The sequence below is a fragment of the Pelophylax lessonae genome (genome assembly GCF_965119305.1).
Source record: "Pelophylax lessonae genome assembly, chromosome: 11".
Classification (NCBI taxonomy): domain Eukaryota; kingdom Metazoa; phylum Chordata; class Amphibia; order Anura; family Ranidae; genus Pelophylax; species Pelophylax lessonae.
Genome location: NC_138778.1, coordinates 123,520,948 through 123,540,538, shown reverse-complemented (window position 1 = coordinate 123,540,538; position 19,591 = coordinate 123,520,948). Strand labels below are relative to the sequence as shown.

The window sequence follows — 19,591 nt, the reverse complement described above, 5'->3', positions numbered from 1 at the left end:
CAGCCCCGAAGGTGCTCCGTCCAGTGGACTAGGCAAAGCCTGATCGCTCTCAGCTCCAGAACATTTATCCATTAAATGGGGAGAAAAGGATTTTCCTTGTTTGAGCATAACAGAGACCCCCTGGTCACCTGGCTCAACTGAATATGATTGTCCAGAAAACTTTGATCTTTGTTCTATTTGAGAATAAATTCCTACTGGAGTATTCTCAAGTGAAACTGAGCGTAAGGTACCGCCTCGAAGGATGACACCATCAGTCCCAGAACTCTTAATACAAGTCCGAAGGGACGACCATTTGCTTGACAGCAATAGCTGAATCGCAGACTGGAGTTGTTGAAGTTTGTCCAGAAGAAGAAACACCCTGGCTGAGGATGAATCCAAAGTCAGGCCCAGATAGTCCAATCTCATGGAAGGAAACAGGGACAACTCCTGGAGATTCAGAATCCACCTGAACTCCTCCAGAGTTCTCATGGTGATCTCTAAGTTTGTCACCAGTGCCATGGGAGACTCTGCACAGAGAAGCAGATCCTGCAGGTAACCCAGGACTGACATCCTCCCCTGGCATAATAAAGCCAGGACCGGAGCCAAAATCTTTGTGAAGACCCGAGGAGCAGAGGCGAGACCAAAGGGTAACGCAACAAACTGAGTGATCCTCTCTCACGGGCAAAACACAGAAACCGGTGATGTCCTGCACAAATTGGGATGTGAAGGTAGGCATTTTTGATGTCTATGGAGGCCATGAAATCCCCCTGGAGTAGGGAAGCCACTACTGTGCGAACAGATTCCATCTTGAATTTTGAACTTGCACTAAGCAATTTAGTGCCTTCAGGTCCAGAACAAGACGCACCTTGCCCTGCTTCCTGGGGACCGTAAACAGGTTTGAGTAAAAGCCCTGAAAACGTTCAGAGAACGGAACCGGAACTATTACCCCTTATTGTAACAGGTCCTGTACCGCCCCATAGTAAGCCTGTAAGCGACCCGGGGACTGTCCCACATCGGAAGGGAAAAACCTTACCGGAGGAACAGATCGAAACTTGATCTTGTAACCGGACCGTATGACCATGTGAACCCACTTGTCTCGTATCCGGGATAATCACAGGTCCGGGAAACGGCAAATACGTTCCCCCCACCCTAGATACAGGTGAGGTTGCACCTACAGACCTTAAGAGCCTTATCCGCAGGACTGGAGAAATCCGATTTCTGTTTCCCAGACCAGGGTCGATTGGAGCCACTCGAGGAGGCACTGAAGGACTTTGATCCCTTATCACTTGTTCCTGAGGGATGAAAAAAATTTTCATGCGCTGAAAAGAAAAGGCCCCATCTACGATGAGGGTCCTTACCCTTGTGAGCCTGTGGGAGAAAAGTACTCTTACCCCCTCTGTAAGACTTTTGATAATGTCATCAAAGGTAGCCCCAAACAGGCGATCACCTTAAAAGGTTAAGAGGTTTTTAAAAGTCTGATCCGCAGACCAGCATTTTAACGTAAGTATACGCCGGAGGACCGCTGCCGACACCAACAGTCACGCAAATATTGGAGCTGCATCCAGCGAGGTATCGCAAACAAGATGCAGCCCCTGGATCAACTGGTCCATCAGCTCCTTAAAAGCAGAGGGAAGTTGTACTCCCTCCAGGTCACGGCAAAGTGACTTAGCCCATTCAGTCAAAATTTGTGACACAAGGACAACAGTAAACACCGGTCCAAGGGCAGACCCCGCCAGGGAGTACATATTGCGGGCCACAGACTCCTCCTTTCTATCTGCTGGATCCTTAAAAGAGAGGGGACTCCTTAAAAGGGATATCGCCTAACAATCTGCTTAGGCACCCAGGGGGACGCTTTGGACAGTCCCACTCCTTTTTGACGAAGTTGTCAAAATACACGGGAAGGAGGAAAAACCTTAACCACTCTGGATGGTTTGTGAGTGCCAAAAGTAACCGCGTCTCAGTCGCATCCTCCATTTTTAGGGTCTCACGCGCAGAAACAACCAGTGCGTCCCCCAGCGCATTTTCTTGTGCCGTGGCAGAGGGAGAGATGTCATCCTCACTATCAGAGGAGACAGGGCGCGAGGTAGTGGACCCAGCAGGGAGACCCACGTCTGCGGTGGCTGAATCAGATTCAGAATCTAACACATCAGATGAGGCAGGGGTATATGGGGGCGTTTTTTTGGCACCCTGTCCTTTACAGGCCACCTCCACCCGGGACACAAAGGATTCCAAGACCGCCGACAGTGCATCTATGGATAGCTGGGATCCGGGGGGCTTTGCGGCCTCCTTGAGGGGGTCAGATGGGGAAAATTTTTCCGCAAAAAATAATTTTTTTTTCTTTAAAAACGTCTCACTACGTTATAGTGCCCCCAAGAGGTCAGGCAAAACGCACAGGAGACCCCCAGCAGAGAGAGAGAGAGACCCCCAGACTCACCACCCCACCAAAGATGCACCAGGAAGGCTCAGAACGTCTGCACAGCACGTGTCTGCAGCGATTTCGATGAGAAAAACCTGAGTGTCAGCACTAGGGTATAGGGAGGGGCTCCACCACCACAAAAACGCCTCTAGGGACTCAAAGAACATGGCCGCCACTGATTTACAATGGGATCCACCACAAAATGGCTGTGCCGGGTGTACCAAGATGGCCACTGATCTCCTCAGCACATGTAGACTACAAGAAAATGGTGGCCCCGCGCAGCCTACGGAGCTTCTAGGGGACCCCCCAGCTTCCTGGACAAAATCGACAGGAAGGGGGCCCCGGGAGAAACAGGTAATCCCTCCCCGCACGATCAATCGTTGGCCTCCGGGGACGCACCCGCCCCCACCGTTGGCCTACGCCCGGTCCCAGGCACCAGGAGAAGCTCCAATCGCCCCATAGTGAGTGGGGGGGGGGACAGGTCGGGGGGGGGGGTGCTTGACAGGACAGAGAACACGGGAACGTGAGGGTCCGACCGTCCCAAGGAGGGGCCTGCGTCCACCCAAAAAAACCTGCCAGGGGGAGAGGGGGGGGGGGGGAACAGTTTACTCACCATACCTGGAACAGGCAGGTGCCATCTCCTGACAGAACCCCTCGCCACCGAAGTGGGGGGGCTGTTGGCCAATAGGAACGCTGCGACCCGGGCCTAGACGTTTAACTTGCAGGGCCAGTCCCCGTCCGGGGGGAATATTTTGCGGCCGACCTAGAGCGGAGCTGGGGTCTGCGCGCGCTTGCTGGCTGACTGGGGCAACCACTGAATCTATATATCCAGCACGTCGCCCAGATCAGGCATAGTTGCTTGTTGATCTCACAGGAAAAGGAACCCGGGGAAAACTAGAAAAAAAACTAGCTAGAAAAAAACTTTTGCCAGGACCAGAGATCCCAGCAAGGAACTAGGTCCTTACTCCTGACTAGGCAGATTAAAACGGACATCCTATTGCAGGTAAAGAGAGTATCCCCCCTGGGACTGCCCATAGGCGAAGCCAGAAATTTTTTCTGCCTAGTGTCCTACTCCAGTAGGGGGCAGCATAACCCTACTGCTATTGAGAACAGAAGACTGTGTCCGTCAATGAACGATAGAGAAAGATTTGTTTACCAGGAAGAGGTCAATCCTGGAATAGGACTTTTGAGCTGCCAAGAAAAATGTACAATCCCTCTCTGTGCTGTGTAGGTAATGCCAGAGATCATAGAGGTCTTCAGATAGAATCAGAGAAGACAGAGCGGTAGACCCTTGGCTAGTGGGGCTATCCAGGGCTCTGTAAGCTATATCAATAAAATCCCCACATAGGATTATTTTCTCTTTAGGAAACGGCTGCAATTTGGCCATTATGGATTTTAGGAAGGTCTTATATTTTGTGTTGGGAGCATAGAGGTTAGCTATGATTAACTGGAAGTTATTGAAAGAGGCAGAGAGAATGAGGTATCTGTCCATGGGGTCAATTTCTATGTGATGGAGCTGGAATGCTATCGAGTTATGTACAACAATGATAACACCTTTGATTTTTTTTAGGTGCGTTAGCAAAGAATTGATGGGGGGGGGAAGAGCCTGTGGTGGCACGTGGGAGCTCTGTCCTGGGCGAAATGTGTTTTTTGAACATACACTATATCTGATTTTAGGGATAATGCTTCCCTCCAAAGTCTGGATCATCTGAAGGGACTGTTCAGCGCCTTCACATTGATAGTGGTGGTGTTAAGTTGCATTATGGGTAGGAGCTGGCGTTGCTTACTAGGCCCAGGGAAAGGATACCATAGTTTAAGTAACAGTACAGATTAATGCATACCAAGCGTAACAATATCTAAACAATTCTGCGGTAGAAGAATAAAGTAAGAACTATACTTTGGATATGCCGTACAACAGTAAATATAACAATAACAAGCAATGAAATGTGTGCTTAGCACACTTCGTAATCGGGGTGTGAAAAAAGCTGCATGGAATGGCCAAGCTTCTAGGGTGAATAGATAAAGGTGATTCTCCCATTGTGGTAAGCCCGCCAGGTATAGCAGACGCTGTAACGGGGGAGAAGACCTTTGTTTTCCTCGCTAGGGCAGCTCTCAGGCTTCACTGTGGTTTATGTGGTGCATTCTGTTGGATGGCATGCGATGAGGGGGTAGGAACAAGCCCCCAGTTGTGGAGTTGCCTATACCCCTCTTCCAGGGAGGTAATAGCAACCTGCTGACCTTGATGCGTAATGAGTAATTTGGTTGCGAAGCCCCATCTATAGATCAGCTTATTATCTTGCAGAACCTTAGTGACTGGAGAAAATTCCTTTCTCCTTTGTGCAGTAGCTGCTGATACAGTCAGGTCCATAAATATTGGGACATCAACACAATTCTTATCTTTTTGGCTCTATACACCACCACAATAGATTTTAAATGAAACAAACAAGATGTGTTTTAACTGCAGACTTTCAGCTTTAGTTTGAGGGTATTTACATTCAAATCAGGTGAACGGTGTAAGAATTACAACAGTTTGTATATGTGCCTCACACTTTTTAAGGGACCAAAAGTAAATGGGACAGATTACCAATCATAAATCAAACTTTCACTTTTTAATACTTGGTTGCAAATCCTTTGCAGTCAATTACAGCCTGAAGTCTGGAACGCACAGACATCACCAGACGCTGGGTTTCATCCCTGGTGATGCTCTGCCAGGCCTCTACTGCAACTGTCTTCAGTTCCTGCTTGTTCTTGGGGCATTTTCCCTTCAGTTTTGTCTTCAGCAAGTGAAATGCATGCTCAATCGGATTCAGGTCAGGTGATTGACTTGGCCATTGCATAACATTCCACTTCTTTCCCTTAAAAAACTCTTTGGTTGCTTTCGCATTATGCTTCGGGTCATTGTCCATCTGCACTGTGAAGCGCCGTCCAATGAGTTCTGAAGCATTTGGCTGAATATAAGCAGATAATATTGCCCGAAACACTTCAGAATTCATCCTGCTGCTTTTGTCAGCAGCCACATCATCAATAAATACAAGAGAACCAGTTCCATTGGCAGCCATACGTGCCCACGCCATGACACTACCACCACCATGCTTCACTGATGAGGTGGTATGCTTTGGATCATGAGCAGTTCCTTTCCTTCTCCATACTCTTCTCTTCCCATCACTCTGGTACAAGTTGATCTTGGTCTCATCTGTCCATAGGATGTTGTTCCAGAACTGTGAAGGCTTTTTTAGATGTTGTTTGGTAAACTCTACTCTGGCCTTCCTGTTTTTGAGGCTCACCAATGGTTTACATCTTGTGGTGAACCCTCTGTATTCACTCTGGTGAAGTCTTCTCTTGATTGTTGACTTTGACACACATACACCTACCTCCTGGAGAGTGTTCTTGATCTGGCCAGCTGTTGTGAAGAGTGTTTTCTCCACCGTGGTCTTCCGGGTCTTTTGGTGTTGCGGAGCTCACTGGAGCGTTCTTTCTTTTTAAGAATGTTCCAAACAGTTGATTTGACCACAGCAAATGTTTTCGCTATCTCTCTGATGGGTTTGTTTTGTTTTTTCAGCCTAATGATGGCTTGCTTCACTGATAGTGACAGCTCTTTGGATCTCATATTGAGAGTTGACAGCAACAGATTCAAAATGCAAATAGCACACTTGAAATGAACTCTGGACCTTTTATCTGCTCCTTGTAAATGGGATAATGAGGGAATAACACACACCTGGCCATGGAACAGCTGAGCAGCCAATTGTCCCATTACTTTTGGTCCCTTAAAAAGTGGGAGGCATATATACAAACTGTTGTAATTCCTAGACCGTTCACCTGATTTGGATGGAAATACCCTCAAATTAAAGCTGAAAGTCTGCAGTTAAAGCACATCTTGTTTGTTTCATTTAAAATCCATTGTGGTGGTGTATAGAGCCAAAAAGATTAGAATTGTGTCAATTTCCCAATATTTATGGACCTGACTGTATATCTTGATATAGGTTGACCCCTGCATATGGGGGAGGAAGTGTGCAAGCATTTCTCGTAGCCCTGAGGAGCTGCTCCGTGACATGTTAATAATGTACTCAGGCCAGAATATCCCTAGGAACTGTTTCTGGATGGTATTCTGTGAGCGGTATGCCTGGCACTAATTTCAGGAAAAGCGGTTTCAGAAATGGCATGATTTCATGCGATTTGACCGTTTTCGGAATGCCCCTGAATTTGATGTCAGCCGCTTTTACCTGAAGCTTTTGGATCGCCTCAGACTGTACCCCATGTCTGTCCACTACCTCATTGTTTGCTGCCACCATCTCAGATAGTTGAAGCTCCATATGATGTGATCTTTCCTCCAGGCCATCTAGTCTGGTGGATAATTGGTTAATTGACGTTCTGAGTTCTTTGTGGAGCCCAGACTGAAGGGAGAGGAGCATTGCTTTTAAAGTTGCCTCTGTAGCTGGGACATCTGCTGCAGGGAAGGCAGAGAGGGCATTGTTAATGCACTCTTCATGATCAGAGGCTTGTGCTGGGAGAGAAGCCCTATGTTGCTTTTTAGCTGAGGGTATCTTAGTGGGTGGTGAAGCTGGGGAGACTGCGGCTCTCTTACCCTGGCCAGCAGAGGATGAAAGGGAGGCCTTATCTGTGGTTTTGTCCTTGTCCAAGTCTGGATCTGTGAGAGGATCTCTGGGCTGTTGGGGTGGTGAGGCAGGGCTGCCGTTCTCTGCAACGCCATCTTGGCTTGTGTGAGGCAGCGGCTTCATGAAGAAATCTGTGAGGCGGCGGGGACCCGATGTCTGCAGACGGGTCATGCTCCGCTAGTGTCCAGGGATCTTCTCCTACCAGGGAGAGGTAGAATCAGTGGGCTGGGACGCAGAGAGCTGAGTATTTCACCCCACGAAGCCGAGCAGCAGTGGATCACACGGCCATACTGCTCGGCGGCCAGGACATGCCCCTTTAAAATAACATACTAAAGGGCTTGCACTGGACCGAATACAAAAAGTTAAACTTTTATTCCATTAAAGGGGTTACCGTAATGGTGGCATTACATTCCTGTATGAAAACTTGCAGGACACAATACCAACAGAAGTGAGTTGGACATCTCAGAAACAGGCTGAAGGATATTAGCCAATCCAGAGATTTAAACACCAGCAATCTCAAGGAAAACGTGAAGGTAGTAACAACTCTATATACTGCACTTGACTCATCAGTTTGACCAGGTGTATTAGCAGCTTATATATAGTACTCACCAAAAGCTCTAGCAATGGCAACACTCTCCAGTACTCCCATCAGTGGAATGATGATAAGCCCAGCTCCAATGTTCTGTTAAGATTCAGCATTAATAATGTCATTGTGTGTTTATCACATGCAGAACATATTGCAAATCCACATTAACGAAGATTTACTTTCATTATAAATTTTTATTTTTATTTGAACATACTCTACCCCTCCAGATACTGACTTTAACACCCTATTATTGCCATTCCTTCCTTCCTACTAGGTTTGAACACTAAGGCAGGCCACAGATTATGCAATTTTCCTTCCACCTCAGATCCATCATTTGGGAAAAACCCAACTTGTGCACAACCAGGATGCCCATACATGGATGGAAATTCAGCTGACCCCTACTGAAGCGGATGAATTTTGATCCATGTACTGTATGACTGGCTTAACAAATCCCTACAATTCTTCAATAGACAGACAACAAAATAACTTAATTTACCTTAAAGTGGAACTTTGCTCTCTCAATCAACATTGACTATTTTGAATCCTTATGCTGGCAGAATTAGTAAATAGACAGAAAAGTATATCATAATTGTTTTTTTTTTTATTTCTTTAGTCACTTCCTGGTTTCCATGCCTAGGCAAATCATGGCATACATCCCAGGAGTCGTCAGGAGGGGTTTCCCTAGCTAAGCACACCCTCCTGCCTGCATGCCTGAGCTAAGGGCAGATGGATTCCAGGAAGTAAATGCCACATAAATCATCTGCCAAGATGGCTGCAGCTAGAAATGCTAGGGGGTGTTTTTCTAAATCATTTCTCAGCAAAATAAAGCATGGAGACATGGATGGATGGGTGAGTTTAATTTTTAAAAATGAATTAAATAGAGCTTTTGGTTTGTATTGCTTCCTGTATGTGAAATCCTTGGTGTTCCTGCCAGTCTTTCTGCTTTCCTATAAAACCACACTAAGCAGGAGAGCACACCATGGTCAGTTCTCTAGCGATACTGGGAACTCAGGCTGCTCTCCTCCAATGATCAGATTTGTCCTGTCACCCCCGCTGCACAGCCATTCACTGGGAAGCTCAGCATGCTGCTGCTTCTCTTCCCCCTAGCTCTTATGGAGCTCAGAACAGAGGGAATGTGATCACTTTTATAAAAAAAGGGGAAAAAGAAGGTATTTGTAATGTATTTTTATAACTATACACAAATGGTTTGCTTTTCATTTCCATTTTAAACTGAATGGCTCTTTTTACAAGTTGATTGTTTACAACCACTTTAAGCTCAAACGACATTCCCTTGTATTGCTCTGCAGTCAGACCACTCTGCCTCGTTTCCATACTACACAAACTTAAAGCGGAGTTCCGGGCAAAAAAAAAATTTGGGATAAAAATAGCCCTAGGACAGTCAGGGCTAGTGCATTTAAGCAACAATAGCCTCTAAACTGTCCCCTGCTTAGTGTACCTGTAAGAAGAAAAACTTACCTTGAATTTCTTGTCCAGCGCTGCCATCTGCGGTGTGGGCAGCTGAAGCCGGAGCGCCCTCGTCGCATCCCTCTTCCTGGATGTCTGAGTCCCAGAATGCCATGCTTGCCACTTCCGGGGCAGGCGCGTCATCCCACAGCTGGTTCTGCGCATGCCCAGAAGCTGTTCTAATGCATTCAGCAGGGAATGACGTGCCTGCACCGGAAGTGACGAGGGACACCAGTGCAGGCGCATTGACTCCTGGGATTAATGACGCTCCTCTCCCAGGAGTCAATGCAAAGGAGGAAGTGACGTCGGGGGCCGCAGCCACAAGAGGAGGAAGTGGAAGGAAGGTAAGTTAATTTTCAGAAAAAATCAGGTGAAACAAAACAAAAAAAATAATAACTATCCAATTCTTTTTCAGGATCTTTTAATCTAACGGAAACTGCAAAGTTGAAACTCCTGCTTATGTTTCCCTGCAGACATGCTGGGAAAGATCTGGGTCACGAGATAGCTGTATATCGATTAGGAAAAAGGTACTTGGATGTTTTTTTATTAAAATAATTACAGTATCATCATCTACATACAGAAATAGAAGGAAAATAAACATTTTTCTCTCTTTCTTCATCTCCCTTTATTTTTAAACTTCCTGTCTACTAGATGATATCGTGCCAAGTATGATCTTGTTTTACCGGTTCATATGCTTGGCTACTTCAAATGAATTGTAGATAAATTTAATTAAAGCCAGATTTAAGCAAACATCCTTATTTGCTTGAAATTTGCCTTATCCTTTTTCCTATTACTGGATATCTCCCTACATCACCGTAGGTCTATTCCTTAAGAATAAGAGGTTACATACATTTTACAGGACATAATGTTCACAAAAGAGTCTCCTTTATGTATCTTAGCAACAGGTCACCTACCTGCACCATCTCACTGAAAGGAACAGTGTGATTGCCTGCAGTCTCTGAGAAATGGGGGAGATGGAAGTGAGGGAGGCCTTCTGCAGTCTTTCCAGTAAGAACAAAAGGAGACAACCCCATTACTTCAAATGAGTAGGCCACCAATCCAGCAGCTACCACCACAATCGCATTTCGAGCTACAGTAACATAAAAAGTTATTAGACATTATTATCACTAAAAAAAAAAAAAAAAAAAAAACCTTCTGTGTTTACCTACCTGTTGTAGTCATCCAAATAATGATGTAGCTGAATCGATAACATCTTGGCATTCCTCTATATGTTCTTGGGAAACTATCTTTCATCCACTTAAGCGTCAAAAGAAAGCCAATACACAGAAAACCAAGGATGGCATCCCCAAGTCTAGAAAACATGGATTGACTCATATTTGACTCATATTTTAAAGTTAAAAAAACAACTCCCTAAACTTGCTTGTGTGTACTGAAAAAACAGTCGGTTAAAGTCAAAGCTCTGACCTGGTCGATGGAAGTTTGTGGAAAGTTTCATAGACTTGTAAGACGAATTGGCGTGGAATATCCTTCAAACCCAGAAGGTTCTGACGGGACAAGAGAAATACTGAAAAAAGTTGCTTGTTAGGAGATCCTTATACATTAGTATTGGTATACGAATTTGAAAGGGACTCTTGACTTCATACATAATGTACAATAAAGTCATAATTTTGCTTCAGGAAATCATCTTAATTTAAAATTATGGTAACCCAAAAAAAAACAACATGTTACTGTCCCTTTAAGGCACAAGACATAGCACAGAGCTTTTGCCACGTCAATTGTCCCTTTCTATGTTGTACAATACCTGGTTAATCCTGCCTTTTCCGGTCTTCCCCTCTGTGAGTTGAACACTTTTATCATGGCTGCTGATTCTGATAGCGTGGTCAGTCTACATGACAGCTATCTCTCCCTCCCCCTCTGTATCTTCTGTAGTCTGTGTGAGAGCCGATCTCCTCCCCACCCCTCTCCTCTCATTCGTGTGTGTGTGAGTGTGTGTGTGTGTGTGTTTTCTTAAAATTATAATGCTAAATACCTTCTTTGCAGAGCCCTGCTGTCCTGTCAAGTGACCTCCCTCTGTTAACTTGCATTCATCAGAGGGGAATCTCAGCCCCTGCCACTATACTCACTTACTCGGGAAGGGAAGCAGAGGGAGATCACATGACAGAACAGCAGGGCTCTGTAAATAAGGTATTTAGCATTATCATTTTAGGAAAACACACACACTCTACTGAACAGGGACCGAAAACAGAGAGGATTAAAGAAATCAATACATATGACTTTACATCCACTTTAATTAAGTTCACCAGTGTGTGTTAATGTTAAAAAAAAAAAAAAAAGGTTTGTTCCTACACATATAGGTTGTAATTAATTATGAACATGGGGGGCATATTGGCTCTTTAAACAGGTGAGATTTACTGTATATCCTGCTTAATAGTGCTACACAGTAGCTCGGATTTAATGCTTCTCTACCCAAATGTCTATGTGTCAGCACCATCTGCCTGGCAAATACCTTATTTCAGCATTTGTTAAAGAGGAAGTAAACCCTCCTCTGACACTTTTAACTATAGGTAAGCCTATGCTAAGGCTTACCTATAGGTACTGTAAATATCTCCTAAACATGTACCGTTTAGGAGATATTTACTTTGCATGCAGCCAGTGACATCACTGGCGCATGCGCTCTGAAGGAACGGCCGCTCGTGCCGTTCCTTCAGAGCCCTGTGCCACGAACGTCGGCTCCCGAGCGCAGATGACCAGATGCCGCAAACCCGGAAGAAGGGTGACCGAACGTGTCATCCGTGAGAGAGGCGAGCGAGCGGCACTGCGGGGCTTCGTTCTAAGGTAAGTATTTCATAAGCTGCGATGCATACTAGCTCATTATGTGTTTGTCTATCAGGTGTTTTTTTTTTCTTTTTCTGAGGTTTACAACCTCTTTAAAGAGGAACTGAGGATTGGGGGTCATGCAGAAGCAAAAGCCATAATGTGTAAAAATGCAGTGCATACCTGCACATTACTGTATAGCTAGTGTTCTCACCATTATGGCAAACAAAGTTAGCTCTGCTCCATAAATAACAGCTCTGCACTCTTCCTCTTCATTCCATCATCACCTCTGCCACCTTTCCTGAAGATTTTTATGCTGCCACCATTTTCCTTGTTCAGCCATTGGGTGGCCAAGGCTAATGCAACACCCAAGCATCCGCAGTGGAGTTGCATTACCCCATCCATTAGATGCTATGTGCACAATGTAAAGGAGTTTTTTTGCAGAAGAGACACAGAATTCTATTCTACCAAAAACTGTCAACTTCTTTTTTTTCCTTCTTTTGATTTACGTTGCACTTTAACCACTTAAGCTCCAGAAAATTTTACCCCCTTCATGACCAGGCCATTTTTTGCTATTCAGCACTGTGCTACTGACAATTGTGCGGTCATGCAACACTGTACCCAAACGAAACTTATAGTATATCAATTTTTCACACAAATAGAACTTTCTTTTGGTGGTGTTTGATCACCTAGTTAAGTTTTTCATTTTTTGCAATATAAATTAAAAAAATACATATTTTTTAGTTTCTGCTTAAAAACATATTCAATAAAAAAAAAAAATTAAAACATTTCTTTAACTTTCTTCATAAGTTTTGACCAAAATGTATTCTGTAATGTATTTAATTAAATAAATCCCAATAAGTGTATATTGTCAAAGTTATAGTGTCTACAAACTATGGTATATATAGTGGAATTTTTTTTTTTCTTTTATACTAATATAGCAGTGATCATCGACTTATAATGGGACGGCAATAGTGTGAGCAATCTGACACTGGAGGCAACTGACTAACTGCCACTGACATCACCAGTTACATTAATACAGTGATAATACTATACACTGTCACTTTATAATGACACTGGCTGGGAAAGCGTTACCCTCTAGGGCGATCAAAGGGTTAAATATGTGCCTAACTATGTGTATTGTGTATAAAGCGTGGAACAGTAACAGCGTCTGCTTCCCCTAGTGGCTAATCTACAAATTTAAATATTTAAAGTGGTTGCAAAGACAAGACATTTGTTTACCTTAATGCATTCTCGGCATTAAGGTAAAAAAACGTCACGGTATTTTTATCACCCAAAAGACTCCGTAGCTGCCAGGTACACCCTAATCGCCCCAGACCACATCCAAGGCATGCAAAGGAACTTCCTTCAGATGTTTTGGCCTCGGACACAGGGAAAGCAACACAATGTCTTCATTCAAATGAAAACCAGAGACAATGGACGACGGACAGGGGCGGAGAACCACCTTATCTCTGTGAACCACCAATTAAGGTGAACGACAAGATAACGCCGCCAATTCCAACACCATGTGCGCACAGGTAATAGCCACCAAAAAGGCCACCTTCTGGGACAGCGTAAGCAGGGGAATCTCCTGAAGATTCTCAAAAGGAGGCTTCTGGAGGACTGAGCACCAAACTGAAGTTTCAAAGGCGGCAATGGACACTGCACTGGAGGAACCATGTGCCAAACTCCCTGAAGAAAAGTACGCACCAGGCAGTGTGTGGCCAAGGACCATTGAAAGCACACTACCAAGGCCGACACCTGGCCCTTGATAGTACTCAAGGCCATTTTCTGCTCAACCTCCCATTGAAGGAAGGTCAAGATCGGAGCCAACAAAAAAGAGCGAGGTTAAACCTCAAGAGACTGACACATGGATATATGTCTTCCACATACAATGGTGGATCTTCCTATAAGTAGATTTCCTAGCTTTTAACAGCGTTGGAATAACTGACTCAGACAAACCTCTATCCTTCAGCACCTGGCATTCAACAGCCAAGCCGTCAAAGCCAGCGACTGTAAAGCAGGAGGGAAGATTTGCCCTTAGGACCGCAGATCCCCCCTGAGAGGAAGCTTCCAAGGAACGTCGGCGACCAACTGAATCAGATCGGCATACAAAGCGCGGTGAGGCCAGTCCGGGGCCACTAAGATGACGGGAATACCTTCTGCCTCGATCTTGCATAAAAGTCTTGGCAGAAGCTTGAGAGGAGGAAAGGCGTAAAGCTGACCATACTGGCCCCATGGGGCCGTGTCTTTGACCTTGTCACAAACCTTTGCACCTTTCTGTTAAGCCGAGATGCCAACAGATCAACCTTGGGGATGCCCAACCAGAGACACATCTCTGGATGAAGGGACCACTCCCCTTGGTCCAACGCCTGCCGACTGAGGTAATCTAGCTGCCAGTTTTTCACCCCAGGAATGCGTCCAGACCCCCTAAGCAGAATTTTTGCCGAGAATGCCTCCCCACCCAGACAGACTGGCATCAGCGGCGACCACTGTCCAAAACTAGGGGAGGAAGGATTTGCCCAGCCGAAGCGCTGGAGAATGTAGCCACCATATCAGGGACTCTTTCGTTCCCCGACTCAGTTGGATTTTATTGTCCAGAGACTGGATTCTTGTCCCATTTGCCCAGAATATCCCTTTACAGGGACCTCTTATTGAACTGTGCAATTGGAACCCCCTCAAAAGGTAGAAACAATCAGGCCCAGCACCCGCATGCAAGTTCAGAGGGATGACCCTCTGCTGGACAGCAGGAAACAGATTGCAGCCTGCAGTTTCTGAAGTTTGTGCAGAGGAAGAAGCACTCTGGCTAAGGCCGAGTCCAGAGTCAGACCCAGATAGTCCAGCTTTGTGGACGACACCAGAGCAGACATCTGAAAATTCAGAATCCAGCGGAACTTCTTCAGAGTTTGAGTGGTGATCTCCAGGTTTTTCACCAAAGCAGTAGGCGACTCTGCTCATGGAAGGAGGTCGTCCAAGTAGCCCAGTACCCTGATCCCCGCTGGCGTAACACTGCTAGCACTAGGGCCACTTTTGTGAAGACCCGAGGAGCAGAGGCCAGACCAAAGGGTAATGCAACAAACTGATAATGCTCCTCTCCCACAGCAAAGTGGAAACCTTGATGTTGATAGAGGCAAAAAAATACCCCTGATGCAGGGATGCCACCACCATGTGAATGGACTCCATTCTGAACTTCTGCACCCGTACAAAGCAGTTCAGCGCCTTGAGGTCCAGGAGTGGGCGCACCTTGCCTTCCTGGGAACTGTAAACAGGTTTGAGTAAAACTCCTGAAAATGTTCTGATGTCGGAACCAGAACAATCACCCATTGAAGTAACAGGTCTTGCACCGCCCCAAAAAGACCCTGTAAGTGGTCCGGAGACAGGCGCAAGTTGGAAGAAAAGAACCTTTCCAGAGGATAAGAACAAAACTCGATCTTGTAGCCGGACCTCGTAGATCCACTTTTAACTTCGTAGACCTACTTTTCTTGTACCAGGGAAGTCCATGGGTCCAGAAACCAGCGAATACGTCCCCCAACCCTAGATACGGGTGAGGGCACACCTTTACGCTGAAGAAGTCTTGTCCGTGGGTCTGGAGAAGCCCACTCTCGACTTGCCAGACCAAGTTCGCTTGGATACACTAGAGGAGGCCCTGAAAGGCTTTGATCTCGTCAGTCGCCCTTTTCAAAAGTCTGGTCTGCAGACCAGCATTTGAGCCAAAAAATACGCCAAAGAACCACTGCTGAAACAGACAGCCTTGCAACTAGGGGAGCTGCATCCAAAGAGGCATCACAGATAAACTGCAGCCCCTGGACCAACTGGTCTGCCAGCTCAGCATAGACAGGGGAGAGCTGCTCCCCCTCCAGGTCACGGCATAAAAGCTTAGCCCACTTGGTCAGAGATTGCAACACCAGGGCAATGGTGAATACCGGCCTCAATGCTGAGCCAGCCACAGTGTACATATTGCGGGCCACAGCCTCTGCCTTCCTGTCAGCTGGGTCCTTAAAGGCCTGAGACTCTTCAACCGGAATCATGGTTGCCTTGTTCAATCTGGAAACTGAAGGGTCCACCACCGGTGGAACAGTCCACGTTTTAAGAAGGGACTCGTCATAGTGGTACTGCATAGCAAATTGCTTAGGGACCACAAGGGGACGTTTTGGTCGTTCCCACTCTTTAGCGACAATTCTGTCAAAATAGGAAGTAAACAGAAACACCTTTGCCACTCTTGATAGCTTATGAGTGCCAAAAGGAACAGACACCTCTGTTGCAGCTACAGCTGCGTCCTCAATGTTTAAAGTCTCACACACAGATATAATCAGTGCATCCACCAGCGCCTTTTCATGCGCGGCTACAGGAGTGAAGGAATCATCCTCACTATCTGAGAACTAAGGGCGTGTGGTCACAGACCCAGCAGAGTGACCCACGTATGCTGCGGCTGAATCAGATTCAGGATCTGAGGAGAAAGAGGAGGCAGGGGAAGGCGGGGGACGCTTTTTGCTAGCCCGTCGCCCAAAAACCACCTCTTCCCGGGACAGAAAGACTCCAAGACCCCTCTCAGTGCATCAATGGATGGTTGGGACCCGGAGGGCCCTGCAGCCTCTGAGAGGGGTAAGGTGGGGAAATGTGCTTCAAGGACTTCAAGGCTTGAAAGACTTCAAGGCTGTAAAAATACTAAGGGACACCCCCACCGCTCCAACAGCACCACCGGATCGCCAGTAACAGAGCACCAATCGATCCTGAGCAGACAGGGAGAGGAACCCACCAGACTCACCACCCAGCAGAAACAGGCACCTAAATGCCTAGAAACAGCACCAATCCCTTCAAAACATATTCTAGTGACTGCAGCCCTGGTGTAGCAGTGGTAGATATCGCTTTCCTAATAAAATAATGTATTGATAAAATATCTATACCTGTTAATAGACTCCAAAAAATCTTAAGCACTTGTCCAAAAACATAAAATGACATATAAACCAATACCTGGTATTGAAAAACCTTTGGTAGTACCCCTTGTGGATTTCCACACTATCACCCACGAATGCATACATACAATGCTTTGGCTTTGAAAACAGCTCAATCCATATAGTGTAAATCCATAAGTGATGTGAATCCTACAACAAAAATTAAATGTGGCAAAAAAATGAATAGATCTAAAAGTGCTGAAAATGATACTGAATGTCACCAGTAAAAATGAGTGTGACAGTAATCTAAATTGCGTGTCATTCCGAGCCAATAGTGAAAAATTCATGTCAAAGTCCACAAAACTTAAATTTTGTGTCAACACAATAGTGACAGTTATATAAAGTCCAAACACCGTCTTAGTATAAATATTTGTGCTTCTTGTAAATTAATCCAGTGCTCTACCACGTGCCAGTATAAAAACACAATGCACTCACCAGAGCCCCCAGGGACCACTGAGCTTTTAATCCACTGATGTGCAATACTTCTATGAGTGGCCACATTCTCTCGTCACAAATGTAAAGTGGAGGAATAAAGTTATAGGAATATATTTGCAAGGAGATATATATTAAATAGGAGACACACTGCACTCTGTTGGCTGCACCTCTGGGAATGTGGGGAAGTAGGGGGACATACATGGGGATGTAGGGGGATTATTGGACAATTACACCTATCTTCTTTGGGAAAGAGGAGATTACATATACTTATTTAGTCACTAGGGGGAGCTGATACATAGGCAATGGATATTATGTCCTTGAGTATGATGTTTTGATGTTTTTATAGTTTAAGAGATAAAGTGGGATATTTTGTTGTGTAATATTGTTGTTTTACATGTCTTTTTACGGTATGGTATATATTAATAAGTGCTATAGGAACGGGACCAGCTTAGGGAAATGTACAAGTCAGTATACAACGATCAGTTCCTTCCCTGTCTTCTAAACCACATACATGCCTAATGTTTAGTTTTTATTTGGAATAAGAAAATATAAGGCCACAATATACGAGCTGCGTTTAACCCTTTGGGTAAGCGCAATCGATGCATAATTTAGATGGGAATTCGTCAAACGGCAGTGCACCAATGGGATAGAGGCAGTGACTATAAAGATCTCCGGTAAATGGCTTCAACCAGATTTCCTGAAGATGCCTAGCAGCGAAATGCATTGAGGTCTGGTTGCTGCCTCTATCGTCTGTGATGAACCTATGACGTCACTTCCGGGAAGGCTGGGATGCACTCTGAGTGCAGGAGTTGGGCAGGCCGCAGAGAGCAGGTTCCTGGGCATGGTTACTATGTACTAGACATTTCTGCCTATAAAGCTGGTGCCAGTCAGGGCACATTTTTAAGTAAGTGCAACTACTGCAGGGTTGTGATTGTTAAAACATTTGTCTTCCATGTTTATTTTGACACCCTATAATTGATGAGAGAATGTGGCCACTCATAGAAGTATTGCACATCAGTGGATTAAAAGCTCTGTGGTCTCTGGGGGCTCTGGTGAGTGCATTGTGTTTTTATACTTGCATATGGTGGATTCATGCCCCCTGAAGATGTTGTAGTGACGAAGTGCGTCGGGAGGAGCTTGCCAAGCGTCATATGTCACACCCAGAAGTATTGGGTCAGCCATCTTTTTGGTTATACCAGAGGAACATTGTCCTGGATACGATTGTGTCTTTTCATGCTATTGTTTTACCGATTTATGGTGAGTGCTTACCTACCTATTTTAAATAAAACCTTTATCAAACCTACTACACTATGGGTCTTCTCGTATTTTCCCCTCTATGAGGCTGCTAGGAGCGGAGGCATCCATAGAAGGGCCAGATCCGGTGCATACAATATTGAAAGAGTTCTTTTACAAATGGAGGTCTGCAGCTGTTGGTTTACTGTGAACAGGGTTTAGTGGTCCCGTATCCGCTTGCTGCTTTAAACACCTCTACCGTTGGTAAGGGTCCATGTGTGGTGGTGGTCACGTACACTGTCCTGTTTGTGCCGAACACTGGGTGAAGATCTCATAGTCATCATCTGAATCACGGTCCACTCTTTAGTGGCATCAATTTGATGGACTTGTGTTTTTTACATTAATTATTATATTTGATATTTTTTTCATAAGCAGTTGTTGTACTAAGCGCTCCTTTTTTGTGCTTCATTTTGTTTATAATCTTCCAAGTTTGAGGTAGCAGCTGGTACCCACTAGGGGGCGCAGGTAGTTCTTATTTGTTATTTACAAGAAGCACGAATAGTTATACTAAGAAGGTGTTCGGACTTTATATAACTGTCACTATTGTGTTGACACAAAATGTAAGTTTTGTGAACTTTGATATGAATTTTTCACTATTAGCTTGGAATGACACGCAATTTAGATTACTGTCACAGTCATTTTCACTGGTGACATTCAGTAACATTTTCAGCACTTTGAGATCTATTCATTTTTTGTCACATTTCATTCTTGTTGTAGGATTCACATCACTTATGGATTTACACTATATGGATTTAGCTGTTTCCATTAGCCATAGCATTGTATGTACAGCTGTGCTCATAAGTTTACATACCCTGGCAGAATTTATGATTTATTGGCCATTTGTTAGGGAATATGAATGATAACACAAAAACTTTTCTTTCACTCATGGTTAGTGTTTGGCTGAAGCCATTTATTATCACTCCACTGTGTTTACTCTTTTTAAATCATAATGACAAAGGAAACTAACCAAATGACCCTGATCAAAAGTTTACATAGCCCAGTTCTTAATACTGTGTATTGCCCCCTTTAACATTAATGACAGCTTGAAGTATTTTGTGGTATTTGTGGATGAGGCTCT

At 45.0% G+C, this 19,591-nt stretch overlaps 1 protein-coding gene across 1 annotated transcript in view; it reads right to left on the bottom strand.

The window, feature by feature from the left end:
- SLC26A11 (solute carrier family 26 member 11) overlaps positions 1–19,591 on the bottom strand; it is a 76,133-nt gene that overhangs the window by 40,432 nt on the left and 16,110 nt on the right. The window contains exons 4-7 of the mRNA XM_082273040.1: positions 10,484–10,563; positions 10,228–10,370; positions 9,973–10,148; positions 7,618–7,690 (exon numbers count right to left, since the gene is read on the bottom strand). Of these exons, the coding sequence (XP_082129166.1) occupies positions 7,618–7,690; positions 9,973–10,148; positions 10,228–10,370; positions 10,484–10,563 (472 nt within the window). The remainder of the gene's footprint in view (positions 1–7,617; positions 7,691–9,972; positions 10,149–10,227; positions 10,371–10,483; positions 10,564–19,591) is intronic.